Raw genomic sequence first — 24,709 nt, 5'->3', positions numbered from 1 at the left:
ATGCTACGTTGCGTTGAAGTACTGATCACATGGTTCAAATTAAGTGACATTAATCTTCAAATGTCTGCCATAAAAGTTAGGCTTGAGAAGTCATCCTCTTCGAAAGAAAAATATGCCCCATTTCTCTAGAATGGAAAGTTAGACAGTCTCTTATGCTGGGCCCTAAAGACATTTACTTTCTCCCTTTAAAAGCACAGTCCCAGTGGGGAGAATCATCATCTTCCTAACACTTCCCAACCCAAGTCTGCAACTGGAAAACTGCACTCACCATAGTTCCAGAGAGTGTGGGACTGAAGGCTTCTTATAAGCCTCAAGATTGTGAATTGGTGCTAAAATATTTGTTAGGTCATTATACTTCTTACCTCTAAATTAGTAGGAAGCTAATGTACATAATATAGATATGAGCATTAGCATTTTTACTCTTTCTCAAAAGAGCAAATAATAAAGCCAATCTTTAAAATTAAACTATTCTCTAAATATTAAAGATTTTGTCCTCCAAACATTTTTCTCACTTTTGTGAAGCCTTTAATTTATTTAGGTCTGCCTAAATTGAGTTAATTTGATTTAGGTCAGAAATCATTTCCGAAAAAAAATTAATATCCTGTTGATTAATTTACAGGTTGTGAATATAGTGACATCGAACCAAGATTGTGTCAACAATATTGCTGAATCAATGGTTTTGTCCAATTTATTGGCTCTTCTACATTCATTACCATCAAGTACGTATATTTACAAGTGGTATTTTAGAAACCACAGCACGGCCAACCCATGGAGGGGCGCAGTTACACAGATGACATAAAGCCTCTGATGTGGCAATGTCCATATTTAGTTTCGAATATTTTATTTATCTATCTATTTATTTTAAATACATCAATTTACTAATGACAATTAGTTGGTTTTTTTAAAAAATATATTTTATTGATTTTTTACAGAGAGGAAGGGAGAGAGACAGAGAGCTAGAAACATCGATGAGAGAGAAACATCGATCAGCTGCCTCCTGCACACCCCCCACTGGGGATGTGCCCGCAACCACTGTACATGCCCTTGATGGGAATCGAACCTGGGACCCTCCAGTCCGCAGGCCAACGCTCTATCCACTGAGCCAAACCAGTCAGGGCCGGAATATTTTAAGTGGTATTCTTTATGTTAGATTTGTCTTCCTAGTTATGGTTTTCCATTAAATTAGTAAAATTGTTTTGTATTTCCCATGTCAAAAGTTGAAAGTTGGATGTGAGAGAGTTCCAAGCAAAGGAAATTAACAGGTTGCTAAGTATAAGCTACCCATGAGTAATTGAGGATTGGCTAATATCCCATGGTTTATTTACAAGCATAATTGGTTTTGGATGATAGAAAAAGTGCTTAAGATAAAAATTACCCTGTGTTCAGCCTGGAGTTGAATTCTTCATTATTTGTTCTTTACTGATTTAATGCTGATAGAGGCTGTTGCCAACAAAATGAGATCAATTTTTTAAAAATATGCCAAGCTGATATTTTTTAATATAGAACATACTAATTAGTATTGTTCTCCTACATGGTAACATAGCCCACTCCAGATAATCAACCTTTGTTGTTTTAGTCTCAGCCTAATACGAGACAGCCTCCATCATCTTTGCCAACTGTTTACTTCTTTGGTCACCTGTCTGTCATTGGCTATAGAAGAGTCAAGTCCAGTAGCCCAGTATAATTCCATGACAAGGAGTGGGAGGTGCACAGACTGTCCAGAAGGATGCTGTTGGGTCTTAGATTGAAATAGTGTCTTGCAACTGCTGCTTTCTGCTCATTTCTCTGAGATAATAGAACCCGGTAAAATCTTAGATGCCTGATTAGAGTGTCCTCAGGTGTCAGGATGTGAGAAAATTTTGTTTATGCTGTGAACAGTGAGGTAGGAAGACAAGCATATTGGTTATGAATATGCACTTTGGAGTCAAATTGACCTCTATACAAAATAGATCTATGCCACTTACTGAATGTGAAACCATGGACTGGTTAAACGTGGCCTCAGCTTCCTCGTTCATAATAAGCCATGATAATGTCTGTCTCACTGGTTATTGTGAAGATCTAAGTGTGATACTCTATTAGAGCACCTGGTTCAGTACCAGGCACAGAATTGATACCCAGTAAATGTAGGCTTACTGGTGATGCATTTCTTGAAACGTCTTTTCGTCTGCAGGCCGCCAGCTTGTTCTGGAAACTCTTTATGCTTTGACATCAAGTACAAAAATAATTAAAGAAGCAATGGCAAAAGGTAATGTGCTTTCTCATCCAGTCATGCTCAATAATGATGACACTTTGCATAGTTTATAAACTAGAAGAATGCTTTAGAAGGCTTGTGGTTTTAAAAAATATCAATTGCATTGAGTTAAAATAAGGTTGAAAATGAATTCTACTGATTTAAAAAGCTATATTTTTTTATGTATAGTATAAATACTCATTCTCTTTTTCCTTCATAGGAGCTTTGATTTATTTACTAGATATGTTCTGCAATTCAACACATCCACAGGTTCGAGCCCAAACAGCGGAACTTTTTGCTAAAATGACAGCAGATAAACTAATAGGTCCAAAGGTGAGCACAAAATAGGTTCTTAGGAAGAAATTAATTATTAAAGTTCTGTCACTTTGATATTGATTTCATGAAGTTTACCAAAGTCCGAGAAGGTGAGGATAAGGAAATGATGATGTGAAAGTTGGAAGATTGACATACCTGAAATTGTTCCTATAATTACTAGTTTGAGAAAAATTATACTCAGGGAAGCCTGCACTGAAATTGAGCAGTTTTAAGACAGAGTTTGGATTACAGTGATAAATTGCTTATCTCCCTTGAAGAAAGAACAAAAGTATCTTTAGGTTATGACAGAGGATACCTCTAAATGGAATCCATCCAGACACAGCTGAGTCAAAGTCTCTTTCTGTTATTAGCTCGTTAAAACATAGTGCTCACTGAGGCAGGTCTGCCCGCCCACCAAGCAGCAGAGACGTGGGAGCACCATGAGCTAAAGGCTCCTGAGTCCCCACTTCCAGAGTCTGATTTTATATCAGTAAAACAAGCTGGATTCAGTTATTATTTTCTTCCTGATCTCACAATCTAGGTGTTGAGACGGTCACAAGACCTGAAACAGTTGTTCTTTGGGAATAAGGTTAATAGTCTGTCGTCAGCAGGGTTGATGAGATGAGGGAGACTATATAGGATGCCTATAGAAAGCGTCTATGTGAATATTCTGTGTGAATATTGATATTTAATATTGAGTTTTCTTAAAGCTAGAGTTGGGTAGCACATAATTATAATATTAATGTTTTAAATAATGTTTTAGGTATTTAAATATGTACTGCTCTTGACATTGAATTCTTCAGTAATTTTTTTGACCTTTGAAATACATGAGGAACAAATTTTATCGAGATGAATATATTTATACTTAAATTTTCTATATAGGAAAAATACAAGTGTCAGCTCCTTAGGTGAGTGATTTGCAGCAAGAGATTCTAGAACTGGGGTCAGTAAACTTTTTTTCCCTTTTTTGTAACAGCTTATTGTGATATAATTGACATACCACACAATTCTCACATATAAAGTGTACGATTCAGTGATTTTATTATATTTATAATTGGGCAGTCACAATCGATTTTGAAACACCTTCATCAACCCGGGGGTGGGGCAACATTCCCTTAGCGGTCACTCCCATCCCCCCTCTTCCCAGAACCTGGTAACCACTAACCTACTTTCTGTCTCCATAGATTTGTCTATTCTTGGCATTTCATATAAATGGAATCATACAATATGTGGTCCTTTGTGACTGGTTTCTGTCATTTAGCATAAGGTTCATCCATGTTGTAGCAAGTATCTGTACTTCATTCCTTTTTATTGCCAAATAATTCCATTATGTAGATACACCACATTTTGTTTTTCCATTTATCAATTGATGGACATGTGGATTGTTTCTACTTTTTAGCTACTCTGAATAACGCTTCTGTGAACATTTGTTGACATGTTTTTGTGTGGATAGGTATTTTTATTTCTCAGAGTGGAATTTCTGAATCATATGGTAATACTAGTTTAGCCTTTCAAGCAGCAGTCAGACTATTTTCCAAAGTGGCTGCACCATTTTACATTCCCACCAGCAGGGTGTGAGAGTTGTAATTTCTCCACATCTTCTCTGATACTTGTTATATGTCTTTTTTTATTATAGCCATTCTAGTGGGGTGAAGTGGGGGCTAGTGATGCCTATTTATATTTTGAGAATTATCTGTTCACATTTTTTGCTCATTTTTTAAATTGAGTTATTTGTCTTTTTACTTTTGAGTTGTAATTGTTTTTTATTTAGTCTGGATACCAATTTCTTACCAAATGATAGGATTTGCAAATATTTTCTCCCATTCTGTGGATGTCTTTCCATTTTTTTATGGTGTCTTCTGAAGTTGAAACTCTTTTTTGTTGTTCCTGTAGCTTGTGCTTTTGATGTTATATCTAAGAAATCATTGCCTAATCCAAAGTTACAAAAATCCCTGCCTATCTTTTCTCCTAAGATTTTAATAGTTTTAGATCTTGTCTTTATGTCTTAGATCCATTTGCGTGAATCTTTGCACGTGGTGTAAGGTAGGGAAGAGGCTGGTAAACTTTTTTTTCTAAAGGGCCATATAGTAAATATGTTATCCTTTGTGGGTCATATGATTCCTGCAAATACTAAACTCTGCCTTTATAACAGGAAAGCAGCCATAGACAGTAACTTGAAGGCGTATGATCAAAGGATTTGCGTTATATAAAAATATTTTTATTTAAATGTCTGATAGTGTATACACACCAGTGAGTGATCACTTCTTATTTGAATTCTGTCATTATCAAGAAAAGTGACATTCTTCCTATTTTATAGATTTTTGTCATGTAACTGACATTGTTTTCTTTAGTTCATTAGCTGCTGGGAGGTTCAGAGACAAATTTGTAGTCTCTCACTAAAAATTGTACAGAGCTTTTAATGTTTCCTTTGTGTACTGACTTCATATTAGTCTCATTCATTCAGGTACATTTTTTTGAGTATCTGCTAGTATGTGTTAGGGGCTGTTGAATACAGTGAGCAAGACACCTGGACTGGGGGAGTTTCCAGAAGCCAAGATTTGAGCACAGACTTGAATGACAGGAAGGAGACAGAACAATGTGAAGACTGAGGGAAGAAACTTATCTTCCCAACTTTTATTTTGCTTTTGTACTTATTATGCCTCACATTAATTTTCAGTTTGTGTGGATGTGTTTTTTTTAAAGCTGCTTTTAAAATCCTTTATAGAAAAAGTCACAGTATAATATAAAACATGGTATAGCAAAATAAATGCACTAAAAATACACATAGGCCACAAAGCATGAGAAAAATTTAATTTTGAGGGTGGGGAGCATGGAGTAGAGTTGGGAGGGACAGGCCAGCTCAGGGTGTTCTGGCAGAAGGAACGGCAGGTGCAGGGCATGGTTCTGAGGGGAAGGGTGTGTGGTCTGGGAACTTTGTTCACCAGGGATACTGCATTTCTTAGTTTCTTAAATTTGAGGCAGAGTGTGGAAATGAAACTAGATAGGTAAGTAGGAGCAGGTCATAGTGAGGCTTGTTAAAGTTACCTTTGCATAAACCAAGATTTACCTGTTGACCCACTTTAGGACTTTTGGATAATAGTTACGGCTCCTATCAGCCATAACACAAATTACAGCAATAGTCTATCTTAAAGAGATATAAAACAAATGAAATATTGAGATGTTTCCAATAGGTTATTTTGTTTTTCTCAAACCTCTTCATATAGGTTCGACTTACATTAATGAAATTTCTGCCAAGCGTTTTCATGGATGCCATGAGAGACAGCCCCGAAGCTGCTGTCCATATTTTTGAAGGAACTCATGAAAATCCGGAGTTAATTTGGAATGATAGTTCCAGAGATAAAGTGTCCACAACAGTTAGAGAAATGATGCTAGAGTAAGTAAAGATATGGCTCATAACCTTTGGCCTTGAGGTAAAATCACCGGGAAGGGCATATGTCTCCCCCTGTCAGCTCTCTGAGACTTACTCTAAAGCAGCGGTTCTCAACCTGTGGGTCGTGACCCCTTTGGTGGTCAACCCTTTCACAGGGGTCGCCTAAGACCATCCCGCATATCAGATATTTACATTATGATTCATAACTGTAGCAACATTACAGTTATGAAGTAGCAACAAAAATAATTTTATGATTGGGTCACAACATGAGGAACTGTATTTAAAGGGCCAGAAGGTTGAGAACCACTGCTCTAAAGGCTAATGAAAGTGTATCCTATGACTGAAGTTTAATATCTCCCCTTTTTCCCCCCAAGGCACTTTAAAAATCAGCGAGACAACCCGGATATAAACTGGAAGGTAAGTATACTTTCATCAGAGAAAGGAATTTTGCATTTTACTGTATTTTTTGTTATATTTTAAAATCTCTGTTGAGTTTAATGCCAACCTCTTAGATACTTTGTCGTTAAGATCTTTCCCTGGCAAATAAGATTTTAAACCTAAAACTAGGAATACTCACTTTTAAAGTAAGTAGCTAATCAAACCACCTTTTCTGAATTTTATTGAGACAATAAAACTTATAATTTGATTATATTAATGACTAAGAACTACTTAATTTCATAATGATGTCTTTAATAGAGTTTGGATGTATTGTGTAATGTACAACTAATGATGACTAAGGACTTGACTCTAGTTCTTTCTCTATTTCAAGTTGCCTGAAGATTTTACTGTGGTGTTTGGAGAAGCAGAGGGTGAACTTGCTGTTGGAGGAGTTTTCTTGAGAATCTTTATTGCACAACCAGCTTGGGTTCTAAGAAAACCTAGAGAATTTCTTATTGCACTATTAGAAAAATTAACTGAGCTCCTGGAGAAGAACAATCCTCATGTAAGCTTCAGTCATCAAATAGTTTGCTAAATACACTGATAGTGTTTCTGTTACATCACGCTCCTCACCGACTGTATTAAGAATTAGCTGCCTCTTTCAGTATAGCAGCCACATTTAAATTTCAAATATGCCCATCTTTTTTTCAGCATGTTCTAAAGTGAAATTTCTTGGTAAAATGGTTATTTTTGAACCACAGTTGTAGGTGTCTGTGCTGAGAAGATGCTCTTTCTGACCATTGGAGAAGCTGGGAAAGAAGGTTTCTGCCATCCCATTACCAATGACTTTATAATTTTAAGGAGAAACTTAAATGTTCAGGGTAGAAACTTGAAGTGCTCTGCTAGCCCATGTTCTTTACTCAACTTTGCATATATGGCAAGGATGACCTAGTTACAGAAATTGACAAAAGAGTAGTAACTACATGGGTGAACTCTGCCTGTGAGAAAGAAGCCTTGGTCTTGGTTTGGTGAGTTAGAAATCCTGATAATGTGTAAGGTTCTGTTATTTGTAAAGATTGAAAATAATTGAGGTACGTACATAATTGTTGTTAGAAGCTGGCTATAGAGAGAGGTTATAAAGAGCCTGAGTTGTCTCGTTAGATGGTCCTGAACTCCAGTTTGAGCTCTATCACTTACTAAGCTCTGTGACCTTGAGTAATACCTCATGACAGCCTCAGTTGCCTCATTTTTGTATGATCACAGCTCCGTCCACGAAGGCTGAGGTTTTAATGGGTTTTGATATATGTGGTGGTGTTTGCATAATGCCTGACATATGTCGAGTACTTAGAAATTATTAGTTACAATTATTAGTTTAGCAAAACTTATCTTAGTATAGAAATATTTACATATGTCTCTTTCCAGAGTCATGTTTTCTCTTTACTGGGATTGTTACTACATAATAGCTTATTTAAATCTTCAAAATAGAAACTTGGAAAGGGAAAAAGCACACTACAGTTTTCTCCTATGTCACTTTTCTTTTTGGCACATCCCAATCTCCATGTTTATTTATGGTGTGTTATGTTATTGATATATATATTTATATATAATGGTATGTAATAATATGTCTTTACAATCCATTTTGCACAATAGAAAGTGCATTATGGCAACCTGACATGTTAAGTAGTAGGATTTTTAGTAGAGCTGGGGAAAACACTTCACTATTCTTCATTTTCCTGAAACTAATCTCTGATACTGACATTTCAATAACATTATCTAAAATTTTCTAGTACTACCTTTTGAAAGATGGTCTCTTAACACCTGCAGTAGCAATGAGTTGTGACCTTGTCCAGTGAAAGGCTAAGATTAAGATATCACTTTTTAAAAAATATATATATTTTTATTGATTTCAGAGAGGCAGGGAGAGGGAGAGAGAAATAGAAACATCATTGATGATAAAGAATCATGGATTTGGCTGCCTCCTGCACACCCTGCCCTGGGGACTGAGCCTGCAACCCAGGCACATGCCCTGACTGGGAATCGAACCATGACCTCCTGGTTCATTGGTTGATGCTCAACCACTGAATCACTCCGGCCAGGTGATACCACATACTTTTTATTTTTAAAAAATATTTTTTAATGAATTTTTAGAGAGAGGAAGGGAGAGGGATAGAGAGATAGAAACATCTGTGAGAAATATCAATTGGCTGCCTCCTGCATGCCCCTCTTGGGGACTGAGTCTGCAACCCAGGCATGTGCCCTGACAGGGAGTCAAACCAGTGACCTGTCAGTTCTTGGGTCTATGCTCAATTACTGAGCCACACTGGCTGGGAGCTATGACATTCTTAAAGTCCTTTGAATTCATGCCTTTTATCAAGATGGGGAAGTTTGTTCTTATAAGATTTGTGAATCAGTTTTCAAGTATCAGTACATAGAATTTGTGGATCCCTAGTTTTGAACACCAAATAATTGTGAAGGATGTTTAGAACTGGGTCAATATTTTATAGTTTGTTTGTTTGTTTGTTTTATACATTCCAGGGGGAAACTCTGGAAACTTTGACAATGGCTACAGTATGTCTCTTCAATGCACAGCCTCAGCTGGCTGATCAAGTCCCACCATTGGGCCATCTTCCCAAAGTCATCCAGGCAATGAATCACAGGAACAACGCCATTCCTAAGAGTGCCATGCGGGTTATCCATGCCCTGTCTGAAAACGAGGTATTGAAGAACCCGTTTAGTAGGTTATAGTTCTAGAGTTTACACTCTCTCTTCCTAATGTCCAGTGCGGTATGAATCCCTTTCTGTGTGCCTTTCTGCATCTGAGCTACATGGTACTGTAGCAGTTCTTAAGCCGGTTTAATGATATAGTTAATAGAAGACTGAATTTGATTCAGTTCATTATTAAGGTTGAACTGAATGTAGATTTTTCATATCTTTTATTTTTATGGCATTTACTGTGCTGTATATTGTAACCATCTCTTTTTGGGCATTTAGCTGTGTGTTCGAGCCATGGCATCTTTAGAGACCATTGGTCCTCTGATGAATGGAATGAAAAAGAGACCGGATATTGTTGGTCTAGCCTGTGAAGCAATTAATCGAATGTTTCAGAAGGAGCAGAGTGAATTAGTAGCACAAGTAAGTGACTTCTAGATTCAGCACTGTTTTAGGAAAGCAAACATACCAGACACACAAGTTTTTACTTAGCAGCACTGCTTGGTGTCCCTGATTGAGGTTTGGCAGAGAGGTAACTTGTGGGTTGTACATGTATGATTTCATATTTTATACACACACATACATAGGCACAAGTATATATGTACACACAGACAGGTGTGGCAGCTGCCAAACATCTTACCAATGTTTAAATTTAAAGTTTTGGTTGTCTACTAAGCATTTATCCTTAGCTTGTTTTGTAAAATTTGCTGTATCCTTTTTGGAAATTTTTAATTCTGTTTATTCATTCCTTTGTTTATTTTATTTGCCAAGATTTTGCTCTTTTCAAATAGACTACCCACTTAATGAAAATGAGACTTGTTGGGAATCAATGTAGACAGATACTGAAATTAAAAAGCATTCTGACAGTGATCTTCCTAAAATATAACTCTTAATATAACTGGGTCACTCTTTATCGTAAAACCTTTTAACAATTTCTCAATATCTGCCAGGTGACCAAGTGGCATCTGACATCCTTAGCCTGAATACAAGGCCCTGCATCTTTTTTATGTGGTCTTCCTATTTTCCCAGCCCCCTTTCCTCTCAAATCTCTTCCTCCCTACCCACCTTCATTTAGGCAAGTTAGAGGTACTGGATTCATCTCAGTTACAATTGGCTTGGAGGGTTTGTTCTGGAAAGAACATGAGTTAGTTCTACCACTTGATGGCTCTGTGACCTCAGGCATGATACTTAACCTCACCATGCTCAGATTCTGCATCTGTAAAATAAAGTTATGACTACCTCACAGGGTTGTTACTAGAATAATAATGGTAAAAAGGTGTACTCACTAATGTTAATTACTTCCACCTCTAACCTTTGAGTTTTGGAATGGGCATCGAAAAGTTTGTGAAACCAGAGTGTTATTTAACTTTTATTAGGCTGATAGGAAATGTATGATGACTGCAAAGGTTGATGTTTTAAGAAAAAGATATTAAGATACTTCAAACATTGTTGCCTGTTAGTGTAGTGTCAGTGGAGGAGGCAGCCCAGTGGAGGGATGAAAGCTTCGGATTTGCCTTTGTACATAGAGCTCTAGATTCAGTCACTGCTGGCTCTGTGACTATCAGCATGTTTCACCCTCGGTGCACTGACTGTTTTCCATCAGTAAAAATAATTGTGCCTATGTCATTATGGGAAGATTAAATAAAATGTGTATTTAGAGTAGTTGATGGTCTGGATTAAAATCTTACTGAATAAGAATGCCATTATCATTAAATACTTAAAAACTCTTCACCTGGCATTAACATAACGCAGGTATGGCCCCGGGGGTGAAATTATTTCTTCAGTGGATGGTTTACATTTTTTCAGCCTATATGTATACTTAATATTATATTGTCTTCTAGGCCCTGAAAGCAGATTTGGTCCCATACCTCTTGAAATTACTTGAAGGCATTGGCCTCGAAAATCTGGACAGTCCAGCAGCCACTAAGGCTCAGATTGTTAAAGCCCTCAAGGCCATGACTCGAAGCCTGCAGCATGGAGAACAGGTGAGTCTGCACAGGGTGACTGATCTGCCAGTTACAGCAAGGCCTTCTCAAAGCCCAGGGTCTTGGCTCGAGTTCCACTCACAGGGGTGGTTCTGTTGGCTGTTACAAGCTGATCAGAAGACCAAGGATGGACTCGCATGGCTCTCTCCTAACTAGTGAAAAAACACAAACCAGACAGACACTCCTGTAGTCGCCCAGGAAGATTCTTTTTCTATGTAGTAACAGCTTGTTGTCCATTTCAGGAAGAAAAATGCTGAAATTCTTCAGCAATGAAGACTAATGAGTATTTAGTACTGATGAAGTTTAACTTTGAGTTCTAGGAGTTGTTATTGGATAGTGATAATCACATTCATGAAACATCCCATAATGCCATGTAAAAGATACAGAGCATCATTTTAGTTTCATCTTTTTTCTTTATTAGCACATATAAAGTGTTGGTTTTCTTTTTTTGTTGTTACATAGATATACTTCATGCATATGCTGATTTCAAGCCCGTTCAGTAATTTAATTTTCCTCTTTGGTTTCATTGGTTAAGTTGCTTCTGAGGAGTTCCTCATTCAGTGTTACTGCATAGCCCTATCTACTAATTCTCTCTCTCTCTCTCTCTCTCTCTCTCTCTCTCTCTCTCTCTCTCTCTCTTTAAGTTGAGGTAAAATTTAGGTAACATGAAATTAACCATTTTAAAGTGAACAATTAATTGGTGTGTTCCCATTAAGCAGTGACTCCTCATTTCTCCCTCCCGCCAGCCTCTGGGAGCCCCATTCTGTTTTCTATGAGTTCTGTTTCAGTTATTTCATGTAAGTGGAATCTGTGTGACCTTTGGTGTCTGGCTCCTGTCACTTACTACTAGTATATGTTCTTGAGGTTCATCCATGTTGTAGCATGTATCAGTCAGTGCTTTCCTTTTTCAGGCTGAGTAATCGTCCATTGTGTATATATGCCATAATTCGTTTATCCGTTCATCTGTTGATGGACATTTGGATTGTTTTTACCTACCAATATTTTTTATAGTTTTAAATTGACTTAGAGCTTTCCTTTAAGGAACCTATTCACTGTTTATGTGTTCCAACTAAAGAAACATTTTTATGCCATTGTCAATTCTACCAGTATCATCATTTGAACAATTTAAAATGATATTAATGGAGAGAGAGCATGTGTTGCTGCACTCATTAACTATAAGTTTATGTGAAGTATTTGGAGCGAGGGGCAGGCTTGCCTGTGGGTGCTCTAAATGTCAAGCACAGCCACTCCTGTGTGCCACATGCAGGCAGTTGTCTTCCCCTGGCCTGTCTCAGGACTCCTGTTGATGAAATTAGCAAAGTAACCCTGACAACCACCTTCCACTCCAAGGGAAGAAGAGAAGTAGGATAGTTTCCAAAGTAGGAGCTCCTCCACCACCTTCACAACCAATCACTTGCACTATTGCTTCTTTCCAAGGTGGAAAAGAAATCTCTTGGACTCACACATGGCCCCATGGGCAGCTCTACTTTATGCTTACCATGACATTATCTGGTGCTGTCTCTCCTGCTAGACTGTAAGCACTTCAGAGACAGGCTGTCTTTCTCATCTTGTGTCCACTGGTGCCACATGCAAAGTGCTCAATAAATATTTGATGTGGACATTGATATGAAAAAGATAATCTCCAAATTGGAATATCCTAAACTTTTAAAAAAATCTGTCACACAGAAAGAAATACTTCTTTCATCTTACATCAGTAGACATTTACACACGTTATTTATACTTATACTAGAGGCCCAGTGCACAGATTCGTACACCAGTAGGGCACCTCGGCCTGGCCTGTTCCCTCTCGCAATCTGGGACCCCTCAGGGGATGTCAGACTGCTGGTTTCAGCCTGATCCCCACAAGCCAGGCTCAGGGACCCCACTGGTGCAAGAATCTGTGCACCGGGTCTCTGGTATGCATATAAGATCTTTGGTTAATCCCTTCCTGCTCTCCTTTCTCTGAGATTCATCACTCTGTTCCATGTTTTCATGCCTGTGCGTTGAGTGTCTGCCCACTGGTGGTCAGTGCGTGTCATGGCTACCAGTTTAGAGGTCAAACAAACGGTTGCTTAGGCTTTTATATATATAGGGGTGTGTGTGTGTATAAGTCACAGAACAGTATTTATCCATTTACATATGATACTCTGATGCTTTCTATATGAACCTATTTTATTTTCTGAAGTGTGTGGATCACAATCCTCTTAATTGATTTCATAAACTTCTAATAGGTCACAACCTGCACTTTGAAAGACTGTTGTGAGTTTTAGCTGTAAGTTTTAGCTCAAGTTTGTAGCATCTTCTCCCCATGTCCCTTCCTCAGGAGTCCTTCATGAGCTCATACCACACTGCCAGACAGTTGTTACCATAACAAGAAAATCTTCCTGTCAAATTACATACAAATCAGTAGTTTGTAGGTTCAAATCATAGAGTCCAAGAGGGAAGGCTGACTTAGGATCTTCTTTGTGTCTGGTTTAATGAGATGTACCAGGTATAGAGTGTTTGAGGGATGCTAGGTTTTAGTCCATCTTTGATTTCACCTCAGCTGGCCTTCTTCCTTTTCTCTTGGAAGTTTACTTTTCTCTTTAGTTCTGTCTTTCAATATCCAGCCCTTTATTTATATTGAAAGATTTTTCTTTCCTTCCCTAGGTGAATGAAATCCTGTCTCGTTCTTCAGTCTGGAGTGCCTTCAAAGACCAGAAACATGATTTATTTATTTCTGACTCACAAACAGCAGGATACCTCACAGGTAAATCCCACCTAATTGGTTACCCTAAGACACATGGCAGAAGCCACTTGGACCTTCCTTTTGCCCTAACTAGACCACAAATAACATTTGGAGGCTTTACTAACCTCGACCTGTGCTGGAGATGCTGTGAGCATGCAGCAACCTTGGGTTTCAGCTCTGGACAGCATGTGACCCGCTGTGTGCTGACTGGATCATGGACTCTGCTCAGTTTTAATCAAAGTAATTATTGGTGTCATAGGTTACATTTGGAGCATGGCTATTTTAAAATGTTTATATTAAACACTAGAGGCCCAATGCATGAAATTCATGCACAGGTAGGGTCCCTAGGCCTGGCCAGCGATCAGGGTCATTTGGGGCCTTCTGGCTGCCTGCCAGAGCCTCCCTTCCCCGGCTGCTGGCTGCCGGACAGGGTCTCCCCTGGCTGCCAGCTGCCAGACAGGGCCTTCCTTTGTTCCGCACCGCCCCCTGGTGGTCAGCGCACGTGATAGATCTCTCCTGGGGACAATTTGCATATTAAGCTTTTATAGATTATAAATTGTGGGAAAATATCTAATCAGAACTAACAGTATCAGAAACATAGTATCATCCTTTCATCCTGTCAAAATAAGTTGAAGTTTCAGATATGTACACTTACACGTGAAATATTTTTCTTCTACGTTTCTAGTGATTTATCTGTACTTTTACTAAATATTTCTGGATAGATATTTCAGGGGAGGAAATATCTCAGGGAAGGATGTTTACTGATTAGGGATCAAAAGGTAATACAGTTTTGAAGTTCAGGACATTTGTCCATTTGACATATTAATTGCAAAATAATTTTACAATACTCATTTTTCATATTGGCTTTTGTTTAAAAAGGAAGTCCCAGAATTGTATTGGTATATGCTGAAAATGAAATATAGGCTCTGGTATAAAAGTTTTCAGTTGAAATTAACCTTAAGAATATGAGATGGTTCTTGCCGTCTGCCTGAAGTTGTAGTTGACTCTTGAATAATGTGGGTTTGAACTGTGCAGGTCCAGTTATACGTGGATTGTTTTCATTTGATCCTGGAAGCTCAAACCCATGTTGTTCAAGGCCCAGTGTCAAGGTTGGGGTCTGTGTATGAGGAGGGACAGATATAGGTGTACTTGGATTTTCAACCATGAGAGAAGTTGGTACTCCTAACCTCTCACTTCTCAAGGTTCAACAGTATATTTTGAAAATGTCAGCACTGAATCCTCCTCTAATCAGAGATCATGTGGGCAAATTGATAAAAAAAGATTATTATCTAGTGTTTCTCACACTAGTGTAATTGTTTTAATCATCCTGATTGCTAGTATAGAAGATTATACATGATGAAGACTGAATCTTGAGTATTCATAAATGCAGACTTGGGAGGAAGTTTTGCTTGGTTTTGATTTTAGACTCGGCTGTGATACAACTTCCTCCCCTCCCCACTGTGACCACTTTAATATTAAACCACTAGAATTCACAAGCAGAGCCTACGATTTGCAAGCATGGTGCTTTGGCTGCACATTGAGCAACAGAGTGCCACAGGCTTCCCTTCGACTTTTCCATCCCCGTCCTCTGCTTTCCATGGAGAGAAGTCCCTGGAATATGGCCGTGCTCTGTTCCACATCTCCTTCAAATTGGGGGTAGAGCCATAGCTCCTAGTTAGGAACATCACAAACTTTACCTCTTTAGACTCTATTTCCTAAAGTTTACAGACTCATTTTGGTGGCATTGCAGTCATTACTTTGTATATGGGATGTTATGATTGGAAACTCTGACTTATTCTCGCTAAGTGTAAACTTGTTTAAAATTGGGCCTAAAAATAGTAAGGTGTAGATTGTAAGCTTCCTTGCAGGGGGGCCTCTTTTCATTCTTTCTGTTCTCCATTCTAGTTCGCATTCATTTATTTGACTGGATGGGATAAAAGACTGCAAATGATCTTTGCTACTGACACAGAAGAGATAGGGGTTTATCTTCAGAGACCTAGACTTCCTTTAGAAACCATTTTGGTCCTCACCCTCATACAAACCCCCTAATATCTATAGAAAAAGAATAGGGAGTAAGGATTCCTGTCTGTGCCTCTCCTTTGACTTGATCCCAGTGTGGCTTCTGAAATGAGGTGTGAGCAGCAGCTGTGAGTTGCAGGGAGTGACGGGACGGTTAGGGACGAAGAAAGGCTGCTGTTTACAAACTTCTTTGAAGTTGTTAGACTGCTCAAGGGGCAGCAGGTTTTACACAGAGCTAGTCATGGGGAGACGGTCTGAACCTCAGCCTGGAAAGGCCTGGTGTCACCATGACCATTCTGAGGGCCACTGCTGCAGCCTGCGGGCATGTCAACATGTAAGAGCTAGAATTGGACAGGAAAAAACTTTATTTGTGCATAGTTATTTAATTAGAGGCATGTGGGACAGTTAACTTGTCTTCCTAAGGTCATTAAAGGGACAGAGGGTACAATTCTTGGGCCTCTCCTCAAACCAGTCCATTAGTTCTTTGCAGAGTAGGTTTTTATTACCTTTTGCTTTTTTTAAACTCCTGTCTAAGACAGGATGTTGGCAATGTTAGGAAGTATGAGCGCTATCAGGAAGGACCCCTGAGGTCCGTGTCAATTCATTGAAAGACAGCGCTGCTACGGCAGAGCCTCCTTTTTGTGTTTTCCCTGCTGAGAAGCCGTGTTCGTTGTCACCACAGCTCATGTTCCTTCCACTGCTCCATCATGAGCAGTTCCCTTTTGTGGAAGTCGTTACATCTCCACCTTTTCTCATTCTTTTTGAGTCTGACAGCCTTGCACACTGTTGCCAGCTGCTGAGTTTCTGGCAACCCCTCCTCTTTCCTCCTGCCTTTCGCTGGAGAGCACTCTGCTCTGTCCCATCCTCGTGGCCAGACTGTAACTCCTAGCCCCTGGACACCAGACTCATCCTCACGGAGGCCAGGGTGTGAGGGAGAGAGCGTCTCAGACTTCATTTACAGAATATTCTGGAATTAATTTGCCTTCCTAACGAGGCAGGTGATAGGGCTAGAGTATGGTGGATCATCCTTCAAGACCATCATTCACAATTTAGATTTTAGCCCAGAGGTTCCCAAACTTTCTCATTTCACATTTTTTCCATCTATTCCCTAAGACAAAAAAAAAAGCTAATAGTTAAGTTTATTAAGTAGTTATGTCCAACACCTTGCAAGCTGTTTGTATGGTGTCCAGCAGATGCCTCCGTATCTCAGATCAAAACTCTGCAGCAGTGCCCTGTGCATTTGCCCAGTGCCTCAGCCCACAGCTTGAGGACCGCAGCCTTAGTCCATTTTCTGTACGTACCAGTCATGATTTGGTCTCATGATCTACTTGTTTGATGGGAACCAAGTTGAGCCCACAATCATAGGTGCTCAGGATTTATACCCATTTGGAGGGTTTTATTCCTAAGGGTGACATCTTTGGTGAGACCTGTTTGCTAGTTTCCTGGTAATCTCACTGCTGCCTAAGGTTCCAAGAGCGATAGGGTGATGGGCTGTGGTGGGCAGTGTGCTGTCATTCTGCACCACCGGTGAGGTCTTTCTCCTGAGCAGGCCGTGGGAGGCCCGTGTCCTGGTTGGTGGAAGGCAGGGGTTGGTAGGCAGGTTCGCTGGGCGTAAAAGGGGAAATTCTTCTAAGATTTCTGAGTGGAAGGTTTTGAGGACCTAGGTGCCTGCGTGGCATGTCACAGCTTCCCCAGGCTGTTGTCTCTGGCCCAGTAGCCACATGCAAGATATAGTGTCGGCTCAGCGGTACAAATGCTTGTAAGGATGAAAAACAAGGTGGTCTGAATTGGGCCCCTTTTCCTGCATCTGTCCCTGTTATGCTTTAGTCCCCATCAAACTGCTCTGCTGTTTGCACTTCCTCACAACTTCCCTTGCTGCTTATATTTCTTTTTTCCCCTCAGGTGTCTCTCCTTCCCTTCTAACTGGCAGCAGCCCCCTTCACCTCAGGAGTGGGCTTTAGAACCGCTCTGCCAGGCAGCTTGCTAACTTCTGTGTAGCTCTCTGATGCAGGTAGAGAACCATTTTGCTAAATGCATGCCACCTTCCACTGCCTTTCTTGTCCTGACCCTTCAGTGTTCCCTATCTGTTTGCCTTGTTTCCTACAATTTCTGCTTAAAGTGTTGCTTAGTTTTCATATTATGCTACAGTGTTTCTTATAAGTAAAGTACTCTGTACAGTTTGTGCAGAGTCAGGTGTGATTAAATGTCTGCCATGTTTAAGAGAAAGTAGAGGGCCTACAGCCCTTTCATGCTCCCAGGACACATCCTGATGAAGGCTGGTGGGAGAGCATTTTCATGCAGCAGAGACCCTGAGAGTCCAGGCAGACCATGAACTAAACTCGTGAGACTCCCCGGAGCACTCTTGTTTTGACCTCAGACATGTCCCGAGCCTGCCTTTTCTTAGACCTTGGAGGAGCAAACCTTGTTCATTTGCTGTTGCTTGTTATAATAGCTTTTTTTTTTTTTTCACCAAATGAAAATAGGTTAACTTGATGGATAGAAGTGTTTTGTTTTGTTGGGAAAATTCATCAAGTGTGAGTTTTGGATGGACTGAGTTTCTTTCCTGTTTGTCACACTCCCTATTTTTTTAATATTTGACATAGCTATCCTTCAGTGCCCAGGATTTTTTTTGAAAAACAACTTCCCAGATGTGAGGAGGGAAATTTTTCCATATTTCCACAGCAGTGTTATTGTCCAGCAGAAATTTCGGAATCATTTTTAACTTTGTCACATCGTAAAGGCAGCAGCATATTCATGGCTTTTGTAGCTATTTGTTAAGGCTTAGTTGTACCTTGAGGTAATTCTCTTAGGTCATCAGCTTCTTGTGATGGGGTTCTGACATTTTATAAAGGCCCCCGTTTCCATGTGACTCTGCTCTCTAGAAGGTGTGTGTTTTCCTTTCTCTCTTGCAGGACCTGGAGTTGCTGGCTACCTTACCGCAGGCACATCCTCGTCAGTCATGTCTAACCTGCCGCCTCCCGTAGACCATGAGGCAGGCGACCTTGGCTATCAGACTTGAAATCCTCATGAGAGACATTACGCTGAAAGGCCAGTCGGTGCCCAGTCCACATTCCTCCAGCTGACACGTTGAAGCAAACTCTTACTGCCTTCCTCCTGATTTCATGACAGTGTTATTCCTTTTTTCTATGAAAATATTTTTATTTAGGAAAAGTCAGAGATTCCAGTTGTATCACACTATAAGAAAGCACTCTGTGGATCAACCTAAGTGGGTACACAAGAATTTCTTTCTTGATGTATGTAAGCACATTGCTCCTTTATATCTGTTTACAAGACTGTGAATCAAAAAGACAAAACCTTCCTAATTTTTATAATGTTTTTTTTGAATTAGTGTGACTGTGGGGTTGCACTACAGTCTACAGAAACTGGGCTAAGTCACTCGTTCCTGGAAAAGGGCATTTTCCTCTTCTGAATCGAGTCCACATGGCTATCCTCTCATGGTCGAACACTATTAGGGCTTGTCCCTGCATCTGTTCACTGGTCCCCTCCCGAGGCTCACAGTCCACATCGTATGTACAGCTGGCTCCAAATTGAATGAGAAAGGAGCTTGAGCAAAAAATTTAAAAACAGATGTCAAGATGTTCGGTAAGAGATTAATGTAATTGTGAAATGTTCTATACATTATCAAATATATAAAGCTTTCTATATTGAATGTACATTATACAGATCATTCATATGTGTACATAAAATTTTAAAATAAAGGGAATTGACTGCTTTGTTAATGAGATATATTTGTTCTAGTTTAATTTTTCTCTTGGATTGCCTCATATATCTTTATTTCTGAGACAGAATTAGCAGTGGTGGAAAACAGACTTTACCTCACGTTCACAGCTCCTCATACAGCCACAGTGACATACTGATCATTTCTAATTCCATTAATATTTTAGCCATAACTAACTTTCCAGGAATAGACAGCGTCTCATTTATTTTCCATACAGTATTCAGGAATGGGTCAGGCTGTTAATAAATAATGTGTGTGAGAGACATTAATTCCAATATTTTTAAGAGAGAATTTAAAGTGTGAGAGGCTGTTTTAAATGACACCAATTTCAGCATGTAGATCTTCTAATGTGATCAAAACTACAAGAACACATAAACATGTAAAATATATACAAATGCTTCTTAAAGAATGAGGAAATACCCAGACTTCCAGGTTGCCTTTGAAAGCAAGAACCCATTTGTTCCAGTCAGTGTGTGAAAAGAGCTGGGCTGGAGACCTCGTCCTACCATAAATTGCTAATTCAAGTTTCCATCTGATTTATCATCTCTCAAAGATTATGAAGTCATGTAAGTATTTTCATATATAAGTAGGGTTTTAGTTTCCATAATACTTTGTCATAAATATATGTTCACGGGAAGAGATTGCAACAGCTAACTTGGGTGGGAGGAGTAGGTGTTTTGGAGAACATAATACAAATATTTTTTCCTTAAATAGTTAGATACTATATATATATATATATATATATAGTCTATTTAATGATACTTAAAGGCCCATTAAATTAATCTATAAACATTGATGTTTGAATGCCAATAATTAATCTTTATTAAACATTTACTGTATGCCATGCATCGTATGAAGTGTTATACATGCATAACCTCATTTAATCCTCAGAGCAAACCTCTGGGCTTGATAATGATATAATTCCCATCTTCCAGGTGAAGAGCATTGAGCTCAGAGAGGCAAAGCAATTTACCAAAAATCTCACAATTAGTAACAGAGTAAGAAATCAAAACTACTTTTCCTGCCATCAACGTCTGTGTTCTGAGCTCCTCTCCTAAGGAAGCAGCAATCTTCAGCAAATGCATGAGACTGGGGAAGCTGAGTTTTTGTTTTTAAACTTTTTTTTTATTATTGTAAAAAACAGATACAGAAAAATCTCACTGGACAGATTAATGAATCACTACAAGGCAAACCACCCTTGAAGCCGTCACCCAGGTCAAGAACCTTGCCAACCCTCATCAAAATCACAGCCTCTCCCTCCAAAAATGACCACCTGTCTGATTCTTCCTTGTGTCCCTTCATAGTTTATCCACACTAGAGTTTGGTCTTGCCCTTTTTTACACATGGCTTTGAGTCTTAATCTTCTGGCTCCAGAACCCCATTAGAACATCATGAAAGTCTGGAAGGATTAACCATTGAAGATGCCATCATTGTTATAGAGAAAGCAATGAAAGCCATCAAGCCCGAAACAATAATTCCTGCTGGAGAAACTGCCCTGATGCTGTGCATGACTTCACAGGATTTACGACAAAGCCAATCAAGGAAATCATGACAGACTGTGGAATTGGTGAAGGTGGGTGGTGAAGGGTTTCAGGATGTGGATCTTGGAGAAATTCAAGAGCTCATAGACTGCACACCAGAAGAATTCACAGACGACTCAATGGAGTTGAGTGTTTCTGAGCCAGGGCCAGACGACGAGGAAGAAGACAGAAGCAGCAGCCAGAAAACAGTTGTTATCAGCCAGGCAGAAGGTTTCTGATTATTCAAGACTGCTTTTGGCTTTTACGACATGGACCCTTCTATGATACAGGCACTGAAACAAAAGCAAATGGTGGAGGTTGGTAGCACATAGAAACATTTTTAGAGAAGTGAATAAAGTGAGACAGAAATTGCCATGTATTTATGTAAACTTAAACCGAGTGTGCCTGCCCTTCCCACTTCCTCTTGTACCTCCTCAGTTTCTTCCACCTCTGCCGCCCACCTGAGAGGCAGCCGCCGGCCTCTTCCTCCTCCTCAGCCTGTTCAACATGGCTTTGTGTGTCTTCATGTGGCAGGAACTATGTGAGGCTTTGTGTCTTCATGTCCGAAGTATTTTCATTGTGTAGAACATCAAGCACAAGATGTGTATGAGAGTGGATAGCTTACCATACGTAGGCAAGGTGAGTGATGTTATATATAAAATTAATATTGTGTTAGTTTTCTTATTTCATAACTTTGCTTTCAAAGAATTACACTACCATACTCTCTTTAATTGGAGGAACTGCATATCAGTGTATCATCACAGGTGTTTTCTTTTTTGTTTTTTTAATATAACAATGTTCCCAATACTACAGTGTGATGGACTGTACTACTGTGTGCCATGAGAATTTTACAACGATGCTTTCATTGTTATATAGGCTGTCGTGAGCAGTTGCATTGATTACCCTAGGCTACCATAAAGAAATCATATTGCTGTTTCTTCATTATTAATTCAGTAATTGTTATACCTGTGAATAAGTGTAAATTTCTTTTTCACATTATCTTTTAATTTTTGATATTGTGTTAGTAAAAGGTATAACATCTACAGCTAGTGACCCCTTTGGCAGTCAAACGACCCTTTCACAAGGGTCGCCTAAGACCATCCTGCATATCAGATATTTACATTACGATTCATAACAGTAGCAACATTACAGTTATGAAGTAGCAACGAAAATAATTTTATGGTTGGGTCACAACATGCGGAACTGTATTTAAAGGCCCAGAAGGTTGAGAATCACTGATCTACAGTGTTCTGTATCATGTAAAACAATATTGATGTACCATATTTTTAAAAATATATATGTTTTATTGATTTTTTTTTTTTACAGAGAGAAAAGGAGAGGGATAGAGAGTTAGAAACATCGATGAGAGAGAAACATCGATCAGCTGCCTCCTGCACACTCCCTACTGGGTATGTGCCTGCAACCAAGGTACATGTCCTTGGCCAGAATCGAACCTGGGACCCCTGAGTCCACAGGCCGACGCTCTATCCACTGAGCCAAACCGGCTAGGACATGTACCATATTTCTCCATGTGTAAGAAGCCCCCACGAATAAGACGCCCTCCATTTTTTCAACCCAAAATTAAGAAATCAATATTTTAAACATAAAACAGAACACATTTTTATTTAGTAATTACCGCAGGTAATGTTTACATACCAGTACTATGATATTATGCAGCATATCACTTTATACAGCCTCTGTTGCATCATTGCTCTCTTCATCACTGTTAGTTCCAGACATACCAACTTCTTAAATTTCTATTGTATCACTGCTATCTTCTGAGTCACTGTCTATATATGTGAGATCATCCTCATACACTGGTGGCATTTTCTGAGCTGACTTTATTCGTGTTCTCATGGCCAACCCTTCTCTTGTGAAATTTTGCCTTTCCTGTAAAATCAACAATGTTCATTTTGCTTGTGAACATTCTTGCCTAAACATTGAATAAGCTTGGTTGACACACATAAGCCACTCTGGTGCTGCTCCATAATCCAAGTCTTAAGCCTCTGCTCCAAGTTTGCCCATTTTACTGGTTTTCCTCTTAAGGCCTTCTTTTTTTGGCACCTTAAGGAGTTGTTCTTCCTGTTTTCTCCACTGTCTGATCATACACTCAGTGGGAGGAGGTCCAAATTGTCTCTCTGCAGCTCTATTTCCATGCTCTTTTGCAGAGTTGATTACATTCAGTTTGAATTTTGCAGAGTAAGACAATCACTTACCAGCATTTATCTTTTAATTGTTTAACATCTTTATGGGCTCAGAATGCACTGGTCCCTGTTGTTTCTGTGCACTCTCCAACTCCACCTCCAATTACGGCATCAGCTGACATCAGTAACAATAAGGTTCGTGATTGGAGGAAGCCTGTTTGACAAGGTATGAGCAGCTACGCACCCACGGGGCTGCCTCCTCAGCTGACTTTCGTGTATAAGACACCCTTCAATTTTCAGTCTAACGATTTTAGAAAAATATAGCATCTTGCACACGGAAAAAGACGGTACTAACATGATTCATTCTGTGAACAGATGACATAAACTTACAGTCCCAATAAATATGATACTCTATATTTTCTCATGACTTTCTTAACATTTTTTCTCTAGCTTACCTTATTGTAAAAATACAGTCTTTAATACAAATAACATACAAAATATATGTTAATCATCTGTTGGTTATTGGTGAGGCTTACAGTCAACAGTAAGCTATTAGTAAAATTTTGGGGGAGTCAAAAGTTACACATTTTCAACAGTGTGGGGTGTTGGTGCCCTAACTCTGGTGGTGTTCAAGCGTCATCTGTATCTTTATTGAAGTTAAAAATGTTCCATCTTTTTCAGTCTAGTTTCTGAATCTATTTTTTTTAATTGCTTAATGTGATAAAATACACAGAACATAAAATTTGTAATCTAAACCAGTGGTTTTCAACCTTTTTCATTTCATGGCACACTACAAAAAGTCTGTGGTATAACCAACATACATATTCATTGCCAATCTGACAAAAAAAGTATAATTTTGATTAATTCACTGGACAGCTACTGTGTTGGCTATTGTCATTTTTTCAAGTGGTTGTGTGGATTTAAGAGTTGAATTCTGTGTCTCACTTGTGGTCTTGTCATCCAGTCTGTTTAAATTAGAGCAAGGGAGAGGTAGCTAGTTATGCCGGAGCCAGCGTGGGCTCGAGTGGGGGGGCCATCCTGACTGCAGTTTGTCTCTCTTTTTTTTTTTTTAAATATATTTTATTGATTTTTTACAGAGAGGAAGGGAGAGAGATAGAGAGTTAGAAACATCGATGAGAGAGAAACATCAATCAGCCGCCTCCTGCACATCTCCCACTGGGGATGTGCCCGCAACCCAGGTACATGCCCTTGACCGGAATCGAACCTGGGACCTCTCAGTCCGCAGGCCGACGCTCTATCCACTGAGCCAAACCGGTTTCGGCTGCAGTTTGTCTCTTAATGTGTAGCCTTAAATGGGGGTCATAATACCTCCCTCACAGTGGTCTCCTGTAGATCCAGGAAGTAACTTTGCAAGAAAAGAGGAAGGCCCAGATATGTTAATGAAAGTCTTAATCTACACTAATAAAAGAGAAACATGGTAATTAGCGTACGACCGCTACCCTTTTCATTGGCTAATCAGTGAGTATATGCAAATTAACTGTCGGCCAAGATGGCGGCCGGCACTGAAGCGAGCATGAGGCTTGCTTGCTG

General features: G+C 39.3%; 1 protein-coding gene across 4 annotated transcripts in view; it reads left to right on the top strand.

Annotated features, from left to right (window-relative positions):
* The window catches only part of DNAJC13 (DnaJ (Hsp40) homolog, subfamily C, member 13), a 113,947-nt gene extending 94,447 nt beyond the window's left edge, over window positions 1-19,500 (top strand). For 3 of the 4 annotated variants that reach the window (XM_014537526.1, XM_005863580.2, XM_005863579.2), the window contains 11 exons: window positions 620-719; window positions 2,171-2,245; window positions 2,451-2,563; window positions 5,770-5,939; window positions 6,311-6,353; window positions 6,706-6,879; window positions 8,850-9,029; window positions 9,306-9,446; window positions 10,865-11,008; window positions 13,658-13,757; window positions 18,668-19,500. In XM_014537526.1, coding sequence (XP_014393012.1) covers window positions 620-719; window positions 2,171-2,245; window positions 2,451-2,563; window positions 5,770-5,939; window positions 6,311-6,353; window positions 6,706-6,879; window positions 8,850-9,029; window positions 9,306-9,446; window positions 10,865-11,008; window positions 13,658-13,757; window positions 18,668-18,774 — 1,347 coding nt within the window. In that variant the 3' untranslated portion in view covers window positions 18,775-19,500. Of the gene's footprint in view, window positions 1-619; window positions 720-2,170; window positions 2,246-2,450; window positions 2,564-5,769; window positions 5,940-6,310; window positions 6,354-6,705; window positions 6,880-8,849; window positions 9,030-9,305; window positions 9,447-10,864; window positions 11,009-13,657; window positions 13,758-17,657; window positions 17,767-18,667 lie in introns of all 4 variants that reach the window. The other variant, XR_313441.2, reaches the window with a different exon arrangement.
* Window positions 19,501-24,709: the final 5,209 nt, after the last annotated feature.

This window comes from Myotis brandtii, unplaced genomic scaffold, assembly GCF_000412655.1.
Source record: "Myotis brandtii unplaced genomic scaffold, ASM41265v1 scaffold18, whole genome shotgun sequence".
Lineage (NCBI taxonomy): Eukaryota > Metazoa > Chordata > Mammalia > Chiroptera > Vespertilionidae > Myotis > Myotis brandtii.
The sequence above is the reverse complement of the archived record's forward strand: the minus strand, read 5'-3'. Positions and strand labels throughout refer to the sequence as shown.